Genomic DNA, 17,162 nt, shown 5'->3' with positions numbered 1-17,162 from the left:
GAAGGAGAGAGGGAGGGAGAAAGGCAGGGGGGGCACATTCCTTCCAGGGGTTTGGACTTTAAGATGAGGCATGGGGATGGGGATGAAGGAAGGCCCACAGGTCTGTGGAGAGCGTCAGGGATTGTCCCCACCATCATCATCATCCTATCCGATCGAAAAAGGCTATGACTGTAAGATGCCCCTTGGTTTCAGAGAAGTTAAAAAACATGAAAACGACATGAATCATGGTTGGCAACGTTGGTGCTTTCATCTCACGTAATCCTCTTAATCTTAAAAGGCAAGTTCTCTCGTTCCCATCTTATCGGTGAGAAAACTGGGACACAGAACTTGCAGAAGATCACGCATCTGGCTCTAGTGTAGGAGCCGAGATTGAAGCAGGTATTCTACCACCCTTAGGGCTGACATCTTTAGCCACTTTGTTCTACCTCCTGTCAATGAAGTCCGTGGTGTTTGAACACTTTGATGTCAACATTTTGATCCAGCTGTGTCAGACAGATACGTTAACTGCGTTCCATTACTTTTAGTAAGTAACTTAAACCTCATTGACATGTTTTCACATTATTATTCTTTTTTTTTTTTTTTTTTTTTTTTGCGGTACGCGGGCCTCTCACTGTTGTGGCCTCTCCCGTTGCAGAGCACGGGCTCCGGACGCGCAGGCTCAGCTGCCATGGCTCACGGGCCCAGCCGCTCCACGGCATGTGGGATCTTCCCAGACTGGGGCACGAACCCGTGTCGTGTCCCCTGCATCGGCAGGCGGACTCTCAACCACTGCGCCACCAGGGAAGCCCACATTATTATTCTTAATAAGGGCTGGACCCAGGGTTGTGAAATGCTGCTTTCGGTGTGTTTCATGTCTGCTCTGCTCCTCCCCCTCTCCTACATCAGGTAGATCTCTGTTGATAACATTCAGATAATAAACGTTACCTGCTATATTAGTCTAGAGAATCTGTGAGTTACCGGCTGTGTGACCCTTTGCAGATACCTCTCTGCACTTGCTTCCTCGTCTGTAAAATGGGAATGATAACACTTACGTTTCAGGATGGGAGTGAGGAAGGGAAGGTTAAATAACGTTTACTAAAGTCCCTGGCGTTCGGCATGGTGTATAATAGGAACTCAAAATATGTTCAGCTTGTTCCTGTCCCCCTTCTCCCTGGGTCACCGGATAGTAGTTGGTCACAAGCCCTGAACCAGAACCCTTTCTGACACACCTGGCCATGTCTCATATATATAGACAAGCAAGTGGCTCTCACATCCCCTTGTAGCTGGAATCATTTGCAAACACCTCATTATTGTTTTACAGCTTTTTAATTTGCCTGCGCAAATAGAGCCTGCCTGGCTGACTTTGAAGGAATTTTCATATCTAAACGCAGCCTGTATGTGTGTGCTGCACCCCAAGGAGGCAGGCCTTCCTGCTTATCATGCCAGTGAGGGTCTTGTGCATGACTTCCTTACTTTTCGGAGAAAAGATGGGACTCAGTCTCTCCATATTGCCAGAAAGCTTTTTTTGTTGTTTGAAAAAAAAAAGTCTCAAAATGGGAAATATTTTCCTGGGGAAAATCGCTACGGTCACTCAGGTCCTTTCTTGCCCCTCCTTGGGTTCATTCCCATCCCATTGCATGTCTTCGGAGGGACTGTGGAGTGAGGTTCAGCCTTACATCTTGGATTCCCTAAGAGGGAGGGAGGGAGGGAGATGGGAAGTGTGGGCGTGTGTAATAGGATACAGCTGCAGTGGTCTTTTCTCTCTGACCATATTTCAAGAAGAATAATATTTGAAGCACAGTCTAGCTTCCCCCAAAGGCCACATGTGCCTTTTCTGCCCCCATCCTGAGCCTCCCCTGCACTCTCCTGCACCTGCCTCATCCCTCCACTGCTTGGTGGTGGCAACATAAATTACACTTCAGCAACTTATGGCCCTGAGACATGCAAAACTTAAGTGCTCTCAGTTTTCAAAGACCTGTTGCGGAAGACTGTCCACAGCAGTGGCTGCAGATAATTTGGTGTCGTCTTTGGGAAAATTCTAGCTTTTTGTTTAGAATGTCTCTGGCTTTCCAGTAGCACCGTTAACACTGAGAGCTGATCTGGACCTAGTATTATATCAAAGCCATCATTTTTAAGTGTGATAAATGGTATATACAACATGGAAGAAAGGCACGAGGCACCCTGACCATTGTTTTCATTTTTATATGTGTGTGCATTCACCTAGCCGAGATCCTTATCCTCATAATGTTATGAATTCTGCTGCTTTCATTTCAACCTCTTTTCCATATCTTCACATTATCACTTTTAATAACAGTATCATTTTTTGAGTAGTGAATATACTGTGATTTGTTAATGATGTACCTACGTGAACCATGACTTATGAAATGATTCCTCTGATCTTGGACATCTTAGAGTGTTTACAGGTTTTTCCCATCAGAAGGGAAATACTATGGTAAACATCTTTGTGCATAAACCCGTTAGCTTCTGTTGAATTGTTCCCTTGGTGTAATTTCCCAAGAGGGAAATTGCTGGAGTTGAAGGCGGTAAACATCTTCGCAGTTCCAGTGATGCAGCGCCTATGGGGGTGTTTGTAAAATCAGCGTTCTCTCTGCTGGCGTCTTGTGCCAGAAACATATCAGAAGAAAATAATACAAGTGAACAATTAAAAAGATAATTTTCATCTTTAACTCATCTAGACATATGGAAATGAAAATGTGGGTTTGCATAGATGGGTGGCTGGCTGCCTTGGAAGGCTCCAGCTCTTTATTACTGTGACTGTGTCTTTCATTGTGGGAGACAATCTCTAGCTGTCTTGTGCTTCTGGAGAAAAGGCATGCACGCTGTCTGTTCACCACCCCCGCTTCAGCATCCTGAACCTGCCTTACGCGCATTGGGAGCAGAATGGTTAGACCTCCATCGTATGTCGCCAACTGTGACGAGAGTTCCTCTCCCATCCATGAAATAACCTAGTGTCCACAGATTAATATGTGTATATCGTGTGTGCAACAGTTAGATTTTGGGTTGGAATAGAAGAGGATTTTGAGGTGCTCTTTTGGGAGATAGAAAAAGAAGGTACTGGACGTCAGGGATGGTTAGCTAATTGTAGCTTATTGAGGACTTATCTCAGACCAGGTGCTGTTCCAAACACTTGACATGGAAGAATTTATTTAGTGCTCAAAACATCCCTACTAAGTAGGCATATCATTATCCCCATTTCACAGATGGAGTAACTGAGGCCAAGAGATTATCTTGTCAGGGTCACACAGGACATGAACCCACGTGTATTCGTTTCCTAGAGCTGCCATAACAAAAGTACCGCTGTGTGCGTCTGTCTGTGTCCTCCCTTCTTATAAGGACCAGTCATTGGATTTAGGACCCAGTCTAATCCAGGACAACCTCTCTTAATTTAATAACATCTGCAAAGACCATATTTCTAAATAAGATTCCATTCTGAGGTTCTGAGGGGACATGAATTGAGGGGGATAGTATTCAATCTATGACACTATGGACAGGGTGGAGAAAAGGGAAAGAAAGCAGGAGCCCAGGTAGGAGCAAGTTTTGACCAGATGGCCCTGAGAGAGACACAGGATGGGCGACAGTCCCCTTGGGCCTTTGAAGAGGCTGTGAGCCGGGAGCGAGTGGAGGAACCGTGTGCAAGAGATGGGGGTGCCCGGCACAGCCTGGCTGCATCAGCGTGAAGTGATCCTGCCCGGAGCCAGCTAGCTTTGTGGGAATCTCTTTAAGGAGTAGGTTTGGGGTTAATGCCCTGCCATGCTTCAGTAGCTTAAGGAAAGGTTACCTAGAATATTTACCTTCTCAAGCAGTCGAGTGATTCATTACACCGTGTCTCTGAACCTGTGGGGGAAGCCCAGAGGCAGACATAAGTGTCTCCAGTCGTAAAGTCAGACTTGGAGCACCAGCCCCAGGGAAGAAAGTATTTTGGCATATCATCTGCATCACTGCAAAATAAATTTATAAGCATTCCAAGAAAACTGCAGGGGAGAGTGTAGAAATTCTCCAGCAAGCAAGGAAAGGTAAATGACAATTAACTGTACCATGCCCATTAATTATTCCTTCCAGGTGTGTAGAACGTAATTAATACGATGTGGACTGCCGTGCTGTCTCTCGTTTTATTTAGGTGGCCGTAAAAGGTAATTTATAAGGGCTTTCCTAGGTTAACTGCCAATTTAATTCCTTGGACTGTGTTTTTCCACAGGCTCTTAGGTTTCTCAACAGTAAAATTCATCCACCGCTGTAGGGGTTTTCAGGAATTTGTGATGAGGTTTGGGTTGGGGGCTGCTTCTCCTTTACCTGAGATGCTCAGTGTCTCCACCCTGATACCAGCCCGAAGGTGCCAATTCCTGTTAATCCTCTGTTAATGTGAGCGTTTTCATGTCACTGAGTGTGACGGTTGTGTACAAAAGAAGCTTTTAAAGAACTTTAAGTTATAAATCTAGCAAGCTAGGCTTTAAGTTAAGAATCTTACTCTGCGACTCATAAATCTAGTAAATTTTTTTTTTTTTTTTTGCGGTATGCGGGCCTCTCACTGTTGTGGCCTCTCCCGTTGCAGAGCACAGGCTCCAGACGCACAGGCTCAGCGGCCATGGCTCACAGGCCTAGCCGCTCTGCGGCACGTGGGCTCTTCCCGGACCGGGGCACGAACCCGTGTCCCCTGCATCAGCAGGCGGACTCTCAACCACTGCGCCACCAGGGAAGCCCATCTAGTAAATTTTAAGTTACATTTAGGGTAGCCTTTGATTAATCATTGACCCTTGAACAAACTTCACCTTCTTTTAACGTTTTAGATTGCACTTAAAATCTCATATACTTAATGTCCTTTTTGAGTACTTCAGACGTTCTGATTAACAAACAAATACTTAAATAATATAAATCTAATGCCTCAATGACATTGTTTCTTAAATGCTCCAATATTATATGTAAACGTAGAAGATTTCAACTTAAAATCTCAAGTCAAATAAATTGTTCAATTAAATGCTTCTTATTGGTAAGGCAGGGTAACTCCTCCTACTTGAGTAGGTCAAAATCTTAAAAATATTAATCTTATGGGTTTTCTTCTTAAACATTTCTGTACTTATTTAAAATAATAGCCATATTGAGATATAATTTACATATAAACTTCACTTACTCTAAGTGTAGAAGTCACTGAATTTTAGTATGTTTGCAGAGTTCTACAACCATCACCACAATCTAATTTTAGAATGTTTCCATCACCCTAAAAAGAACTTTCGCATCTATTTACTGTTCCTTGCCTCCCTACCCCCAGCCTTAGACAACCACTAGCCTACTTTCTGTGTCTTTATATTTGCCTGTTTTGGACTTTTTTGGTACTTAATTTGAAATCATGCTGGGTTTTTAAGGAAGCAGTTTTGATGTCTCAAACAATTTTGGGGTCACCTCCTGCAATTGTTGGGGTTACTGCCTCCGTGGCTGGAAGCGTCTTTGTGAGCCGACCCCTGGCTGGGGAGCTGAGCTCTGCCTCTGAGTGGGGGGCTCTTGTAACCCATGACCCAGACTCAAGTCACTTACTGCCTAATTCAAATGTCTCCCCACGGAAGACCAGACCCCATCTGGTGGCTTCATTCCATTCTGATTCCCTGCCCACCCACTGGGCTCACTGCTGTAAGACCCAGTGAAAGTGACAGCTGACTGCAGACCGTGGTGCCTCGCTCCAAGGCCACAGTTCTGAGGTCACGCCCAGCGAGCCACGCTCCTGTGACCACCTAGCATCCTCACAGCGCCCACTCATAGGCCACCAGTCAAGGCACTCACCCAGCAGCCTCTTGGCCCATCTCAGGTTCACGCTCCATGTCCTGGTGAGACAGCTTAGAAAGCAAAACCCCAGCAGGGACTCAACCAGATATTTGCACCTCCACGTTCATAGCGGCGTTATTCACAGCAGCCAAAAGGTAGAGGCCACCCAGGTGTTCATCAGTGGATGAATAGATAAACAGAAATGTGGATATACATACAGTGGAGTTTCATTCAGCCTTAGAGGGAGATTCTGACATGCTACACCGTGGATGAACCTTGAAGACATTATGCTAAGTGACATAAGCCAGACACATAAAGGACAAATACTGTTTGATTCCACTTACGTGAAGTCCCTGGAGGAGTCAAACTCATAAAGACAGGAGGTACACTAGAATGGTGGTTGCTAGAGGAGAGGTGATAAGCGGGCAGGTGGGTCACGTGGGCCTCCTGGGCCATAGAAAGGACTCTGGATTTTGTTCTAAGATGGTGGGGAGACTTCGGAGCAGAGAGGATGTTGTGAACGGGTTTATATTTTGAGAAGGTTATTCTGGCCGTTGATAGGGAATAGGGTAGGGAGGCCAGTTGAGAGGACTTCGTCCTAGCCCCAGGGGCGGTGATGATGGCTCGGACCAGGTGTTTGGGACCAAGAGGAGCTGATGGGGGGAGGGGGTGATGGCAGGTAAGGCACAGGAATTAAGAATGACTCCTGGCTGTTGAGTCTGCCCAGCTGGGTGCATAGTGGTGGTGTTTACCGCAGTGGGGAACATCGGGGAGGGGGACGTTTTAGGGGTGGAAGTCATGAGTTCTCCTTATCAGTGTTTATTGCGTTCAGCAACCCCAAGCTGAACCTAAACGAGCACTCTTATCCCCGGCCTGATTCTTTCAAGATGTCTAAGTTGGGGAGTTTTAAACCATGTCTCACAACCCATTGGTAGGTTGTAAAATCACTTTAATGAGGGCTTCCCTGGTGGTGCAGTGGTTGAGAGTCCGCCTGCCGATGCAGGGGACACGGGTTCGTGCCCCGGTCCGGGAAGATGCCACATGCCGTGGAGCGGCTGGGCCCGTGAGCCATGGCCACTGAGCCTGCGCGTCTGGAGCCTGTGCTCCGCAGCGGGAGAGGCCACAGCAGTGAGAGGCCTGCGTACTGAAAGAAAAAAAAAATCACTTTAATGAGTTGTACTAATATTAAAGAAAAATAGAAGAGAATAGAAAATATCAGAGCATCACATGTAAACTGGGTTCAAAAGGTGAAAGGGACGAGAAACAGGAGTCCCGAGACCCTTGTTCTAGCCATACCTCTGCCTCTAATGAGCCATGGGGCCTGGAGTGAGTCCCTTATGCCCCTGTGTCCATTGCCTCACCTGTGAAATGGGGCTGGGGTGAGGAGGGCTCCGCTGGATTCACCCCATCCTCCCCCCTTTTCTCTCCTTCAACTCTTGCATGCTCTCTCAGTAGGCGGACCACAAACCGTACTGGCCAGAAAGGTCATCACTGAGCTTTGCTTCCTGCCATGTCTGTTGTTCGGTCAGAACCAATTCCGAGGGTGCTTCTCCCCAGCTGTACATACCCAGGCCCTTCACTGGTGTGGGAGTCATTGGACCAGCCGGTCTCTAAAGACCCTGCTTGTCCTAGATGTGCCTCTGTCTGCACTAACCTATCTGGTCGGCAGCTGGCTGCACTTGGGCGGGGACCTTGTGCTTTTGGAAGTCGGCACAACCCTCTGCTCTGGGCACGTTTTCACAGAAGGGCCAGGATCATCTAAAAGGGGGTGGTTTGATTGCCATGGATTTTGGTGAGTGTATGTGATAGCCGAGTTCTTCTCCTGGCAGGTAAGTGTTGCAGTGTATACAGTATATTCTTCAAAGCCGAGTGTCAGAGTCCCTTAGTGGAGGGTTTCTATGTAGCAAATCTCCTGGCTTTTAGATGCAGCTGTGCTCTTTCTCTTCTTGTGTTATTACCAAGCGCGTTCACCTAATTCTTAGATTTTACCCTTGACCTTCATCTCTGCAAAGTTTAATTCATTTTAGTTCTACAGCCACAGGTTAGACATCAGGAGCTTTGAGGAGCTTACAGTAAGTAGGAGGGGAGATTGACATGGGAATTAGGTATAGTAAGGGTTCAGATTAGTCCCAAGTCAAAACCCCAGATCCCTCATTATTCTAGCTGCTTGTAGGGTCTCCAGTAAGGAGAAGCAGATCTGGAGATGTTTTTGAATGGCTCTGGGATGTCCCTGTTGGAGGGACTGTGAGAAGGAAGGAATAGGAAGTTGGAAAATTGAAGTTTATTAATCAGGTATTAATGGCAGCTTAGGCTGAACCCGGCTCCCACCTCAGTGTTTGGGGCTCCTGAAAAGTCACCTGTGAACACAAGTGTGCTGAGTGTCTATAAAACACCTGAAGGTCCTGGTTAGCTGGAGAACACCGGATCAATATTCAGGACTGCCTTTTTTTTTTTTTTTTTTTTTTTTTTGCGGTACGCGGGCCTCTCACTGCTGTGGCCTCTCCCATTGCGGAGCACAGGCTCCGGACGCGCAGGCTCAGTGGCCATGGCTCATGGGCCCAGCCGCTCCGCGGCATGTGAGATCCTCCCGGACCGGGGCACGAACCCGCGTCCCCTGTGTCGGCAGGCGGACTCTCAACCACTGCGCCACCAGGGAAGCCCATTTATTCATTTACTTTTTGGGGCTGTGTTGGGTCTTTGTTTCTGTGCGAGGGCTTTCTCTAGTTGCAGCGAGCGGGGGCCACTCTTCATCGCGGTGCACGGGCCACTCACTGTCGCGGCCTCTCCCATTGCAGAGCAAAGGCTCCAGACGTGCAGGCTCAGTGGCCATGGCTTACGGGCCCAGTTGCTCCGCTGCATGTGGGATCCTCCCGGACTGGGGCTTGAACCCGTGTCCCCTGCGTTGGCAGGCAGATTCTCAACCACTGCACCACCAGGGAAGCTAGGGCTTTTTTAACCTGTGGTTCTCCAGGGAGACCTCCTGCTGTCCTGTGCTTAGAAATTAGGAACTTTGAGTCAGAAGGGACTCAGACATCTTCTGGTTTGACCTCGTCACCTGACCAAGGAGAAATCTGAGGCCCGGGGAGACGCTTCGTGTGGTGGCAGAGCTGGGGCATCAGGCCTCTGACTTTTCCCGTGGATGGTTCTGGGTGCCAGGTCCCAGGTAATTTTACATTTTCATTTAATTCCCACAACCACCCTAAGATTTAGGCATGATTGCTGCATTTTAACCTTGAGTTTCAGAGATGAGGACATTAAGCCAGTGTCCCAAGACTCACCTAGAACTTGAATCCGGTTCCGGTGGACTCCCCCTACTGAACCTTCTCATTCCACAGGGTGCTGCTGGGTGACCATCTCATCCCCGTGCGCCTTCAGCACAGTGGCGTCTGAAGCGGATGGGGGAGAGCTGTGATGTAGGGCCTTTCAGGGCGAGCTGTGGGTCCCACCGCTGAAAGCGGCATGGCCCGTCCTGTCGGAAGGGGCTCCCTCTCAGGGAGTCGGGTATCGCTTGCCCTTCTCCTGATTTGATGAGATTGACTCAGACTCTGCCGCATTCGAACGTCCTTTTGACAGACGGGCTGGACCGTACTGGACCAGGGCACCAGCACGAATTGGTGCATTGGGAGAAAACACCTCTGTAATTGCATCACTGCTGTGCGCTCAGAGCGTGCAGTGACAGAGGAAGCATGCCCAGGCTGTTAGCAAATGAGGGGATTTGAAAAGTGTCCGGAGTCTGCTGAGTGTTAGGGCTGTTTGGCCAGCGGGAGGAGTGCAGACCTATCTGAACTTGGGTGATTCAGTACAGAAGTCCCTCGCCTCGAATGTTGAGGGAAGTGAGAGCATTGATTTTTGTGGTGGGAGCTCTAAGTGTAAATGCATCTTTGCCTGCCTTTAGCGATAGCATGATAAGGTGATGAAGACCTCCGGTTCCAGAAACAACCTAGGTTTGAATTTGCTACCTGCTCTGCCATTTGCTGGCTGTGTGATCTTGGGCAAGTTACTTAATGTCTCTGAGCCTCTGTTTCCTCAACAGTGAAATGGGAATAAATCCTATTATTCAGTATTTCTAACTAACAGCGTTTTGATGAGAATTAAATGAAGCAACGTAAAGAAAAGGCTTAGCCTCAAGTCAGGCATCAGGTACTTGGTAAATTCTCGATAAATGCTAGTTCTCATGATTATTATTATTAACTATTGCTGTATTTTATAAGACCTGAGTTCCAGCCCAGGTTCTGCCGCTGGCTGCTTTGGGGACCTTGGCAAGTGTTTCAGCTCTCTTGAGTTTCTTCTGTGAATTGAAGGACTGTAATCCAGCTGAGAGTTCCAATGCATCAAAAGCAAGTTTCCACCCCGGATCCCACAGCATTTTAGTTTTATGTCTTTAGACCCAAATTAACTGCACAGGCAGGGTCACAGGGAACCACTCAGGGAATGAGACGGGCTTCCCTCCTTTGTCACTCGGTAACCTTCTATCACCTGTTCTCAGCTGACTGAGAGTGGAGCGTCCACTTAAGAACGTTCTCTTCGTCATAGCATGAAGCGGCAGACTTGGGTGGCTTGCTTTTAATTTTAGTTTCATTCATGTATGTTGGAAAAGTGACGGGTCCTGACGTACAATGATTTGACCTACGATTTTTTAACTTTACGATGGTGTGAAATCGATACATATTCAGTGGAAACTGTACTTTGAATTTGGAATTTTGATCTTTTCCCCAGGTTAGGATATGTGATCTGATCCTCTCTGGTGATGCTGGGGAGCTGTGGGGACCCACAGATCCTGGTGAGCACGCGATCACCAGGATAAACAACCGATACGCTCATAGCCATTCTGCACCCAGACAGCCGCTCCGTTTTTCACTTTCAGTACCGTATTCAATAAATTACATGAGATATTCAACACTTGATTATAAAATAAGCTTTGTGGGGCTTGCCTGGTGGCGCAGTGGTTGAGAGTCCGCCTGCCGATGCAGGGGACGCGGGTTCGTGCCCTGGTCCGGGAAGATCCCACATGCCGCGGAGCGGCTGGGCCCGTGAGCCATGGCCGCTGAGCCCGCGCGTCCGGAGCCTGTGCTCCACAACAGTGAGAGGCCCACGTATTGGGAAAAAAAAAAACAAAATAGGCTTTGTGTTAGATGATTTTGCCCAGCTGTAGGCTAATGTGAGTGTTCTGAGCATGTTTTAAGTACGCTAGGCTAAACCATGCTGTTTGGTAGGTTAGGTGTATTAAATGCATTTTAATGTAAGTGTTCTGAGCATGTTTTAAGTACACTAGGCTAAGCCATGCTGTTTGGTAGGTTAGGTGTGTTAAATGCATTTTCAGCGTAACGATACTTTGAACTTACGCTGGGTTTATTGAGACATAATCCCATCCTAAGTCGAGGAAGATCTGCATATACCCCACTGTTTCTGGGTCCAAGACATCATACTGTGAATTGAACCAATTAGAGTCTTATAAAATGGTCTCGCATTTCATTGATTTGAGTTTAGAAAGGAGAAAGCAAGTGCTGTAGCTAAATAAAACTTGTGGCGGCAGGTGGGCAGCGGAAGGCCACCGTTCAGTGTCCTCAGGGACTCTCCTTTCTTGGGGCTTTTGATCATCAGACCTTTCATTTTCAAAGGAAAAAAATAACAGCAGCCTGTTGCTACTGGCAGTTTCCTTTTTCCACAGCAGGAAACAATCTGGTGAGTGTAAAGGAAGCCTTAAATCCTAGATCATTCGTGAACCTCTTTGAGTACCTACTGTGTGCCAGGCATCAGGGAAACGACACAGATGAGAGGGAGACGGTTTACTTACTTAATGTCTGGCATATCCTAGGTACTTAATAAAAATTTCAGTAAGGAAATGAATACGGGCATTAACTGTTAGTAGTTTGGCTGTCCCATCACATCATTTTGATGACTCGTGTAACACTGGGTTACATTTTAAATCACCTGTCCTAGAAGCAGTCCGCCAACCAGGTCTGGGGCCAGGAGGAAACTGTTGAGATGGTGGACTTGACACCTGCCGTTGGTCCAGCGTAGCAGCCGAGAGCATGGGCTGCCTATGTCAGAATCCTGTCTTCACCTCTTCCTAGTCACGAGACCTGGGCGAGTTCCCTAACCTTACTGTGCCGCAGTGTTCCCATCTGTAAAGTGGGGACAGTAGTGGGCCCACCCCATAGGGTTGTTATGTGGATGAAACATGTGCTCTGCTTGGTGCACTGTGGGTGCCCTCCAGATGTTAGCTGCCACCCTCTGCGTGTGGTGGTCCCTCGCCCTCCTCTGATGCATTAGGCACATGGGATAAATAAACCCATGTGCGTGATTGCTGGCCCTTCCTTTGCCTCCCAGGCCTTAGCAAGTAGGTCCTCATTGCTATCATTTGGGTATGAAAGAGCTCAGTCATCAGGTTGGAGTCTCAGCTTGGCAACTTTCTCCCTGCATGGCCTTGACCTTGGTCAAGTTCCTGAGGTTAAGGGAGGCTCAGAGAGGTTATCTGGAAAATACAGGTACTTCCTCTGCTGTGCGAAGGATTATGCTGAGCGAAGTGCCCGGCACACGAGGCGTACTCCGGAAATGGTGGGATTGTTATCATCCCCATGAAAAGCACCTAAGGACCTGGCTTTTGTGGCCTGGGGCGCCAGAGCTGGTTGGTGGGGCCCCCACTGAAGTTACAGGCTAGGCCTGCAGGAGGCCCCAAGGCCGGCCGGCCTTGGGAAAGGGCCCACACGGTCAAACCATGTTAAAGGCCTTGTAGTAGAAAAAGAAACCAATTAAATAATACTGCCCCCCATAAAAGCTGAGTTTTAATGGGTTCTGTGGTGGGGTTTTCTCCGTGGCGGTCTCATAGCCATAGGTCTTGGGGAGACGGTCTGCCTCTATGGGGACAGTTTAATCTTGCACTGCGTGGGCATAATTTTACAAGTTTTACGGCTGTTTTGTCTCCCCTGAAGTGTTGCTGTGTCCTTGTGCGCTGAGGGCAACCTGCGTGCAATTAACAGTTTACCTCGTTTTGGGTGGAAATGAAAAGTGAAGTAATAAATTAAAGAAAAACACAAGGTGGCTTTTTCCCCTCTTGTGGAGACACCCGTGGAAGAACAAAGAACCAGTGTCTTCCTGGACCACTTACTCAGATTCTAATGGCTTTTATGTGTAGACATTTGCCCACAGGATCCCCTCCTCCCCAGAGAGGGCTACAGGGCACGTTGGGTGTGTTTGGGGCTTGTACTGCCTACCCCAGGGCAGGGGTCAGCAAATGACTGCCCAGGGGCACATCCAACCCACCGCCTCTTTTTGTGAAATGATTGGGAAAAGAAAAAAATCCAGAGAAGATTTCCTGACACATAAGAATTACATAGACTTCAGGTTTCAGGGCCAGAAGTGGAGCTCTATTGGCACCTCATCCCGCCCGTTCGTTTGTGTGTCGTCTGGAGCTGCTTCTGCCCTGCCCCAGCTGAGTTGAGAAGTTTCCATATACTGTGTGGTGCAAAGCCAAATACTCTCTTGCCCTTTATGGAAAAGGTTGGCTGACCCTGCTCTAGGAGGTAAAGGAAGTGAGAGAAAACAGCTTCAAGTTTCTTGGAATTGATGATTTATTCTCAGGGTTTCCATGGGGCTCAAAGTGACAAGTCAAGGGGGAATTGCATGAGAAGGAGTCAGTTCTCCTGGAGACCTTCCAGAGGAATCGGCTGCTTGTGGAGATGGCTCTCTTCGCTATTCTGACCTCAGGTTGGCTTCTGAGCAGAGGGGCCTGAGTTATCCCCCTCCGGCCAGCCCTCCCCGTCTGCCTGGCTTTCCTGTAAGACTCCCGAAGCCTGGCTTGAGGTCTGGTAACTTCTCATCAGCTCCCTCGATGATTCGAGAATAAAGAAGTTTCCACCTTCCCTCCCAGGAGGCAAGCGCTTTTTGTCATAAATTCTGTGCAGACCTAGTTGATGATCTCCAATAGCTTCAGAAATTTGTAACAGACACTTTTTGGCCAGCCCCTGGCTTAAGCATTCTGCATATAGTAGTAACTCATTTAATCCTCACAACCAACGCAGGGAGTGAGGTCCTCTTCTCACCCCCGTTTTACAGAGGAAGAAACAGGCACAGAAAGGTTAGGTATCTTGCTTAAGGTCACACAGCAGGTGTGAGGTAGAGCCAGGATCCAAACCCAGGCTGTCTGCTCAGGAGTGTCCTGCCTACTGCCACTACACTGGGGGAATTCTTTAGGCCTGTGAAAAGATCTGCTTTCCTTGTTCGCCCCCTGCCTCTACAATGTCATTCCACAGGAAAACAGCCTCCTGTATGAGAAGGAAGCACTTGTTCCTTCGTTAATTCATCCCTCCCCCCACCTTCTCCCTCCCTCCACCTTCTCCCTCCCTCCCTCCCTTCAACAAATAATTGTCGGGAGGGTGACTATTAAACTCTGTGCAAGGGGCTTCACAAGTGAGGGGGTTTTGTGAACAAGAAGAATGAAAAAAGAATCTTTTTTCCTTTGAAAAACAGTTCTTAGTATCCTCAAAGCTGTTGGGTTTTTGAGAAGTTCACTTAATTCCTCCTCTTTTATTCATTGTAAGTGCTCATCCTTACAATGAGAACCATAAACCCTAAATCTCATCCAGAACCATAAACCCTCATCCTTTCTGCCTCAAGCTGATATTGTCATTAACAATAATGTAATGTACAAGAGGCTTTGGGGAGGCTGGCCCTCTGACTCACCCAGTGGGAAGAGCCCGCCTGGGGAAGGCCCTGCGCCGTTCTCCCCCTTGACACCCCGAAAGAGGGCTCCCGCAGGGGCTCGGGAGCCAGGAGGAATAAGAGCTCCTAACTGATTGTGGAGGGAGAAGGCTGCCGAATTTTAAAAATATCACCAAGTCTGGCGTTGGTAGAACTCGCTGTCTTGGGACAGCAGTTACAATGTCATCTGCAAAAGTTCAGGGTTTTAGGTGCCTGTCTTGTTTTCTGAAGGATTTGCTGGGCAGAATTTTCAGCATTATTTATGTCCTTCTGGGTGTGGACAAGCCTGAAGGCCAGGGAAGACCCATGGGCCCCCATGGCACCAGGCAAAGGGTCAGCCCAGCCGGAAGCCTGTTCTCTCTCTTCCTTCCCCAACTGTTTCTTCTTCCCTCCTCTGTGCCCTTTTCTTGGTCAGACAGCAAACGTTTGTTGCTTATTTCTGATGAGCCTTCACTCTCTCTCCTCAGTCATGCGGAGGAGCCCCTTCGGTGTGGACATCTGCTGCCGGAAGGGGTCCCGAAGCCCCCTGCAGGAACTCTACAACCCGACCCAGGTAAGCCCTGGAAACGTCCTTGCTTCTCAGCTTGGTCTCCATGTGTCAATTTTTTGGGGGGCGGAGAGGGATTGAAAAACGCCCAAATTCTGGTCTTTGGGGATTTGAAACTTCCCTCCACTGCCTGGCAGTTTCCCTTCAGTGGTTGCTTTCTTGGTTACCCTCTTGCTCTAGAATGGCTCTGAAATTCTAGTGAGAGGTATTTAGTGAGAGGGACAGCTTGGTAGAGCACGGGGCAGAGCTTTCAGACCTGCCCAGGTTTGGGATCCCTGAGAGCCAGACAGTTGCAGGTGCCAGGAAGGGGACTCTGAAGTTGCAGAGCCTGCCAGGCTGTGCAGTCTCCCCCGTGGCACCCCCAAAGAAGGCTCACATGGGGGTGAACTCAACACCCAGCTCCCATATCTGGTTATTAGAGCCCAACGATGTCCCCAAGAGTTGCACCTCACTGCGTCAGTTTGACAGGACTCCCTTGGGTGGGGAGACTTTTTGCTTAAGTGACCGTCACAGTAAGTTGGACTTGATTATGAAAAGAGTTCCTCTCTGAGCAAAATAAGCTCCAACCAAGGTAAAGTGCCCTCCATGGAAAGCTAGGAGCAAAGGGAGGAAGCCTGGTTGCCACGGTGATGGCCTTGTTGGTGTGTGTCGGTCTCCACGACGTGGAGACTCCAAGGCTGGTCCTTTTGCGGGAATATGAATTAGCTTGTGATGCCAAGAACTGGTGAATGAACAGCTAGTGGCCCATTAGCTGACTTTGACAGCTGGGGAGAAAGGGGGGAAAATGTACTGCTTTGGCTGTAATCCTTGAACTTTATTTTGTATCAAATTCTTGATTTAGTATTTCTGGGGACCAAGGTGCTTGTTAGAGGAAGAAACTGCTTGGTTCCCCCAAAGTGATGAATTCCCAGAAGTCTTGCAAAGGGATGAGCCTGAGAACTTTCTGATTCCACATCTCTATCCTGTCTTTCACCCGTACTCCCGTCTGGAAAAATGGACTCCTGAATTTGTGCAGAATGGGTGGCCTAACCATGTTAGTTCACTCCCCTATCCGCCCACCACTTTGGAGCTCAGTGTGATTTGGAGCTCAGTGTGATGGGGCCAGATTCGCCAGGTAATTGCAAACTCAGATTGCCTGAGGCCTCCTTTACTGGGTTCTCTGGTGACGCAGGAGGGAATTTGTATTTTGTTTTGGTTTTGTTTTTTTTTAAATTTTTATTGAAGTATAGTTGATTTACAATGTTGTGTTAGTTTGAGGAATACCGTATAGTGATTCAGTTATACATATATATATATATATATTCTTTTTTTAACATTCTCTTCCATTATAGATTATTACAAGATATCGAGTATAGTTCCCTGTTGGTTATTTTGTATTTGGGTTTTGTTTTGTGCCCAAATATCTGATTATGACAGGCTAGTCTCCCAGCCTGTTCACACACTGGTCTTAGGGAAGAGAATTTCTGGTAAGCCATGTTGAAAACAACACATGCTATTGAGATGCGAAGCACCCCTCTCTTTTAGTTGACATCCTCTGTTCTCAGATCATTTTCTGCGTCAAAACCAAACCACTGAAGTGCTCCTTCTTTCCTGAGGAAATTTTATGGGCAGCATGTGGGTGTCACAGGAGGAGCTATTTCTGAAGTAGATGCCCCTGTGGACAGGAAGTTCATGGACTGTGTCTGCGCCTGTCACTATTGTGTCCCTGTAGTGGGTGGCCCCAAATATCTATGACTGAAAGAATGAAAGTCCAGGTTTAAATTCCTACTTCACCTCCAGCTGGTTGTGCAACCTTGCATACATGATGAGTCCTCTATGGGAGTCAGCTTTCCCATCTCTCTGGAACGTTGGGAGGATGAAATAATTCTGATGTGTCAGGGGTTATGTAAACATGATCCGTCATCACCACGGTCATGAGAATGGCTTCACTCGTGGAAACCTTGATTTTAAGAGTCAGACCTGGGTTCGAAGCCTGGTCTCCTCATTTATCAGCTGTGTGAATGAGCACAAGACATGTAACCCCTCAGAGACGGCCTTTCTCCTTTATAACACGGTGCTGACAATTCCTGCCTTGAAGCCTTCCATGAGAAGGTGTGCCTCGCTCAGTGCCTTTTATGGAGTTTGCTCATTCCCAGATTCGTTCATGCATTCACTCATCCATTTC

The 17,162-nt window shown here is 47.9% G+C and overlaps 1 protein-coding gene across 4 annotated transcripts in view; it reads left to right on the top strand.

Annotated features, from left to right (window-relative positions):
• Positions 1–17,162, top strand: part of CHST11 (carbohydrate sulfotransferase 11) — a 285,984-nt gene that overhangs the window by 119,560 nt on the left and 149,262 nt on the right. For all 4 annotated transcript variants that reach the window (XM_060164728.1, XM_060164727.1, XM_060164729.1 and 1 more), the window contains one exon: positions 14,919–15,004. In XM_060164728.1, the coding sequence (XP_060020711.1) occupies positions 14,919–15,004 (86 nt within the window). The remainder of the gene's footprint in view (positions 1–14,918; positions 15,005–17,162) is intronic.

The sequence above is a fragment of the Lagenorhynchus albirostris genome, chromosome 11 (genome assembly GCF_949774975.1).
Source record: "Lagenorhynchus albirostris chromosome 11, mLagAlb1.1, whole genome shotgun sequence".
Taxonomy (NCBI): Eukaryota; Metazoa; Chordata; class Mammalia; order Artiodactyla; family Delphinidae; genus Lagenorhynchus; species Lagenorhynchus albirostris.
This window is presented reverse-complemented; position numbering and strand designations above follow the sequence as displayed.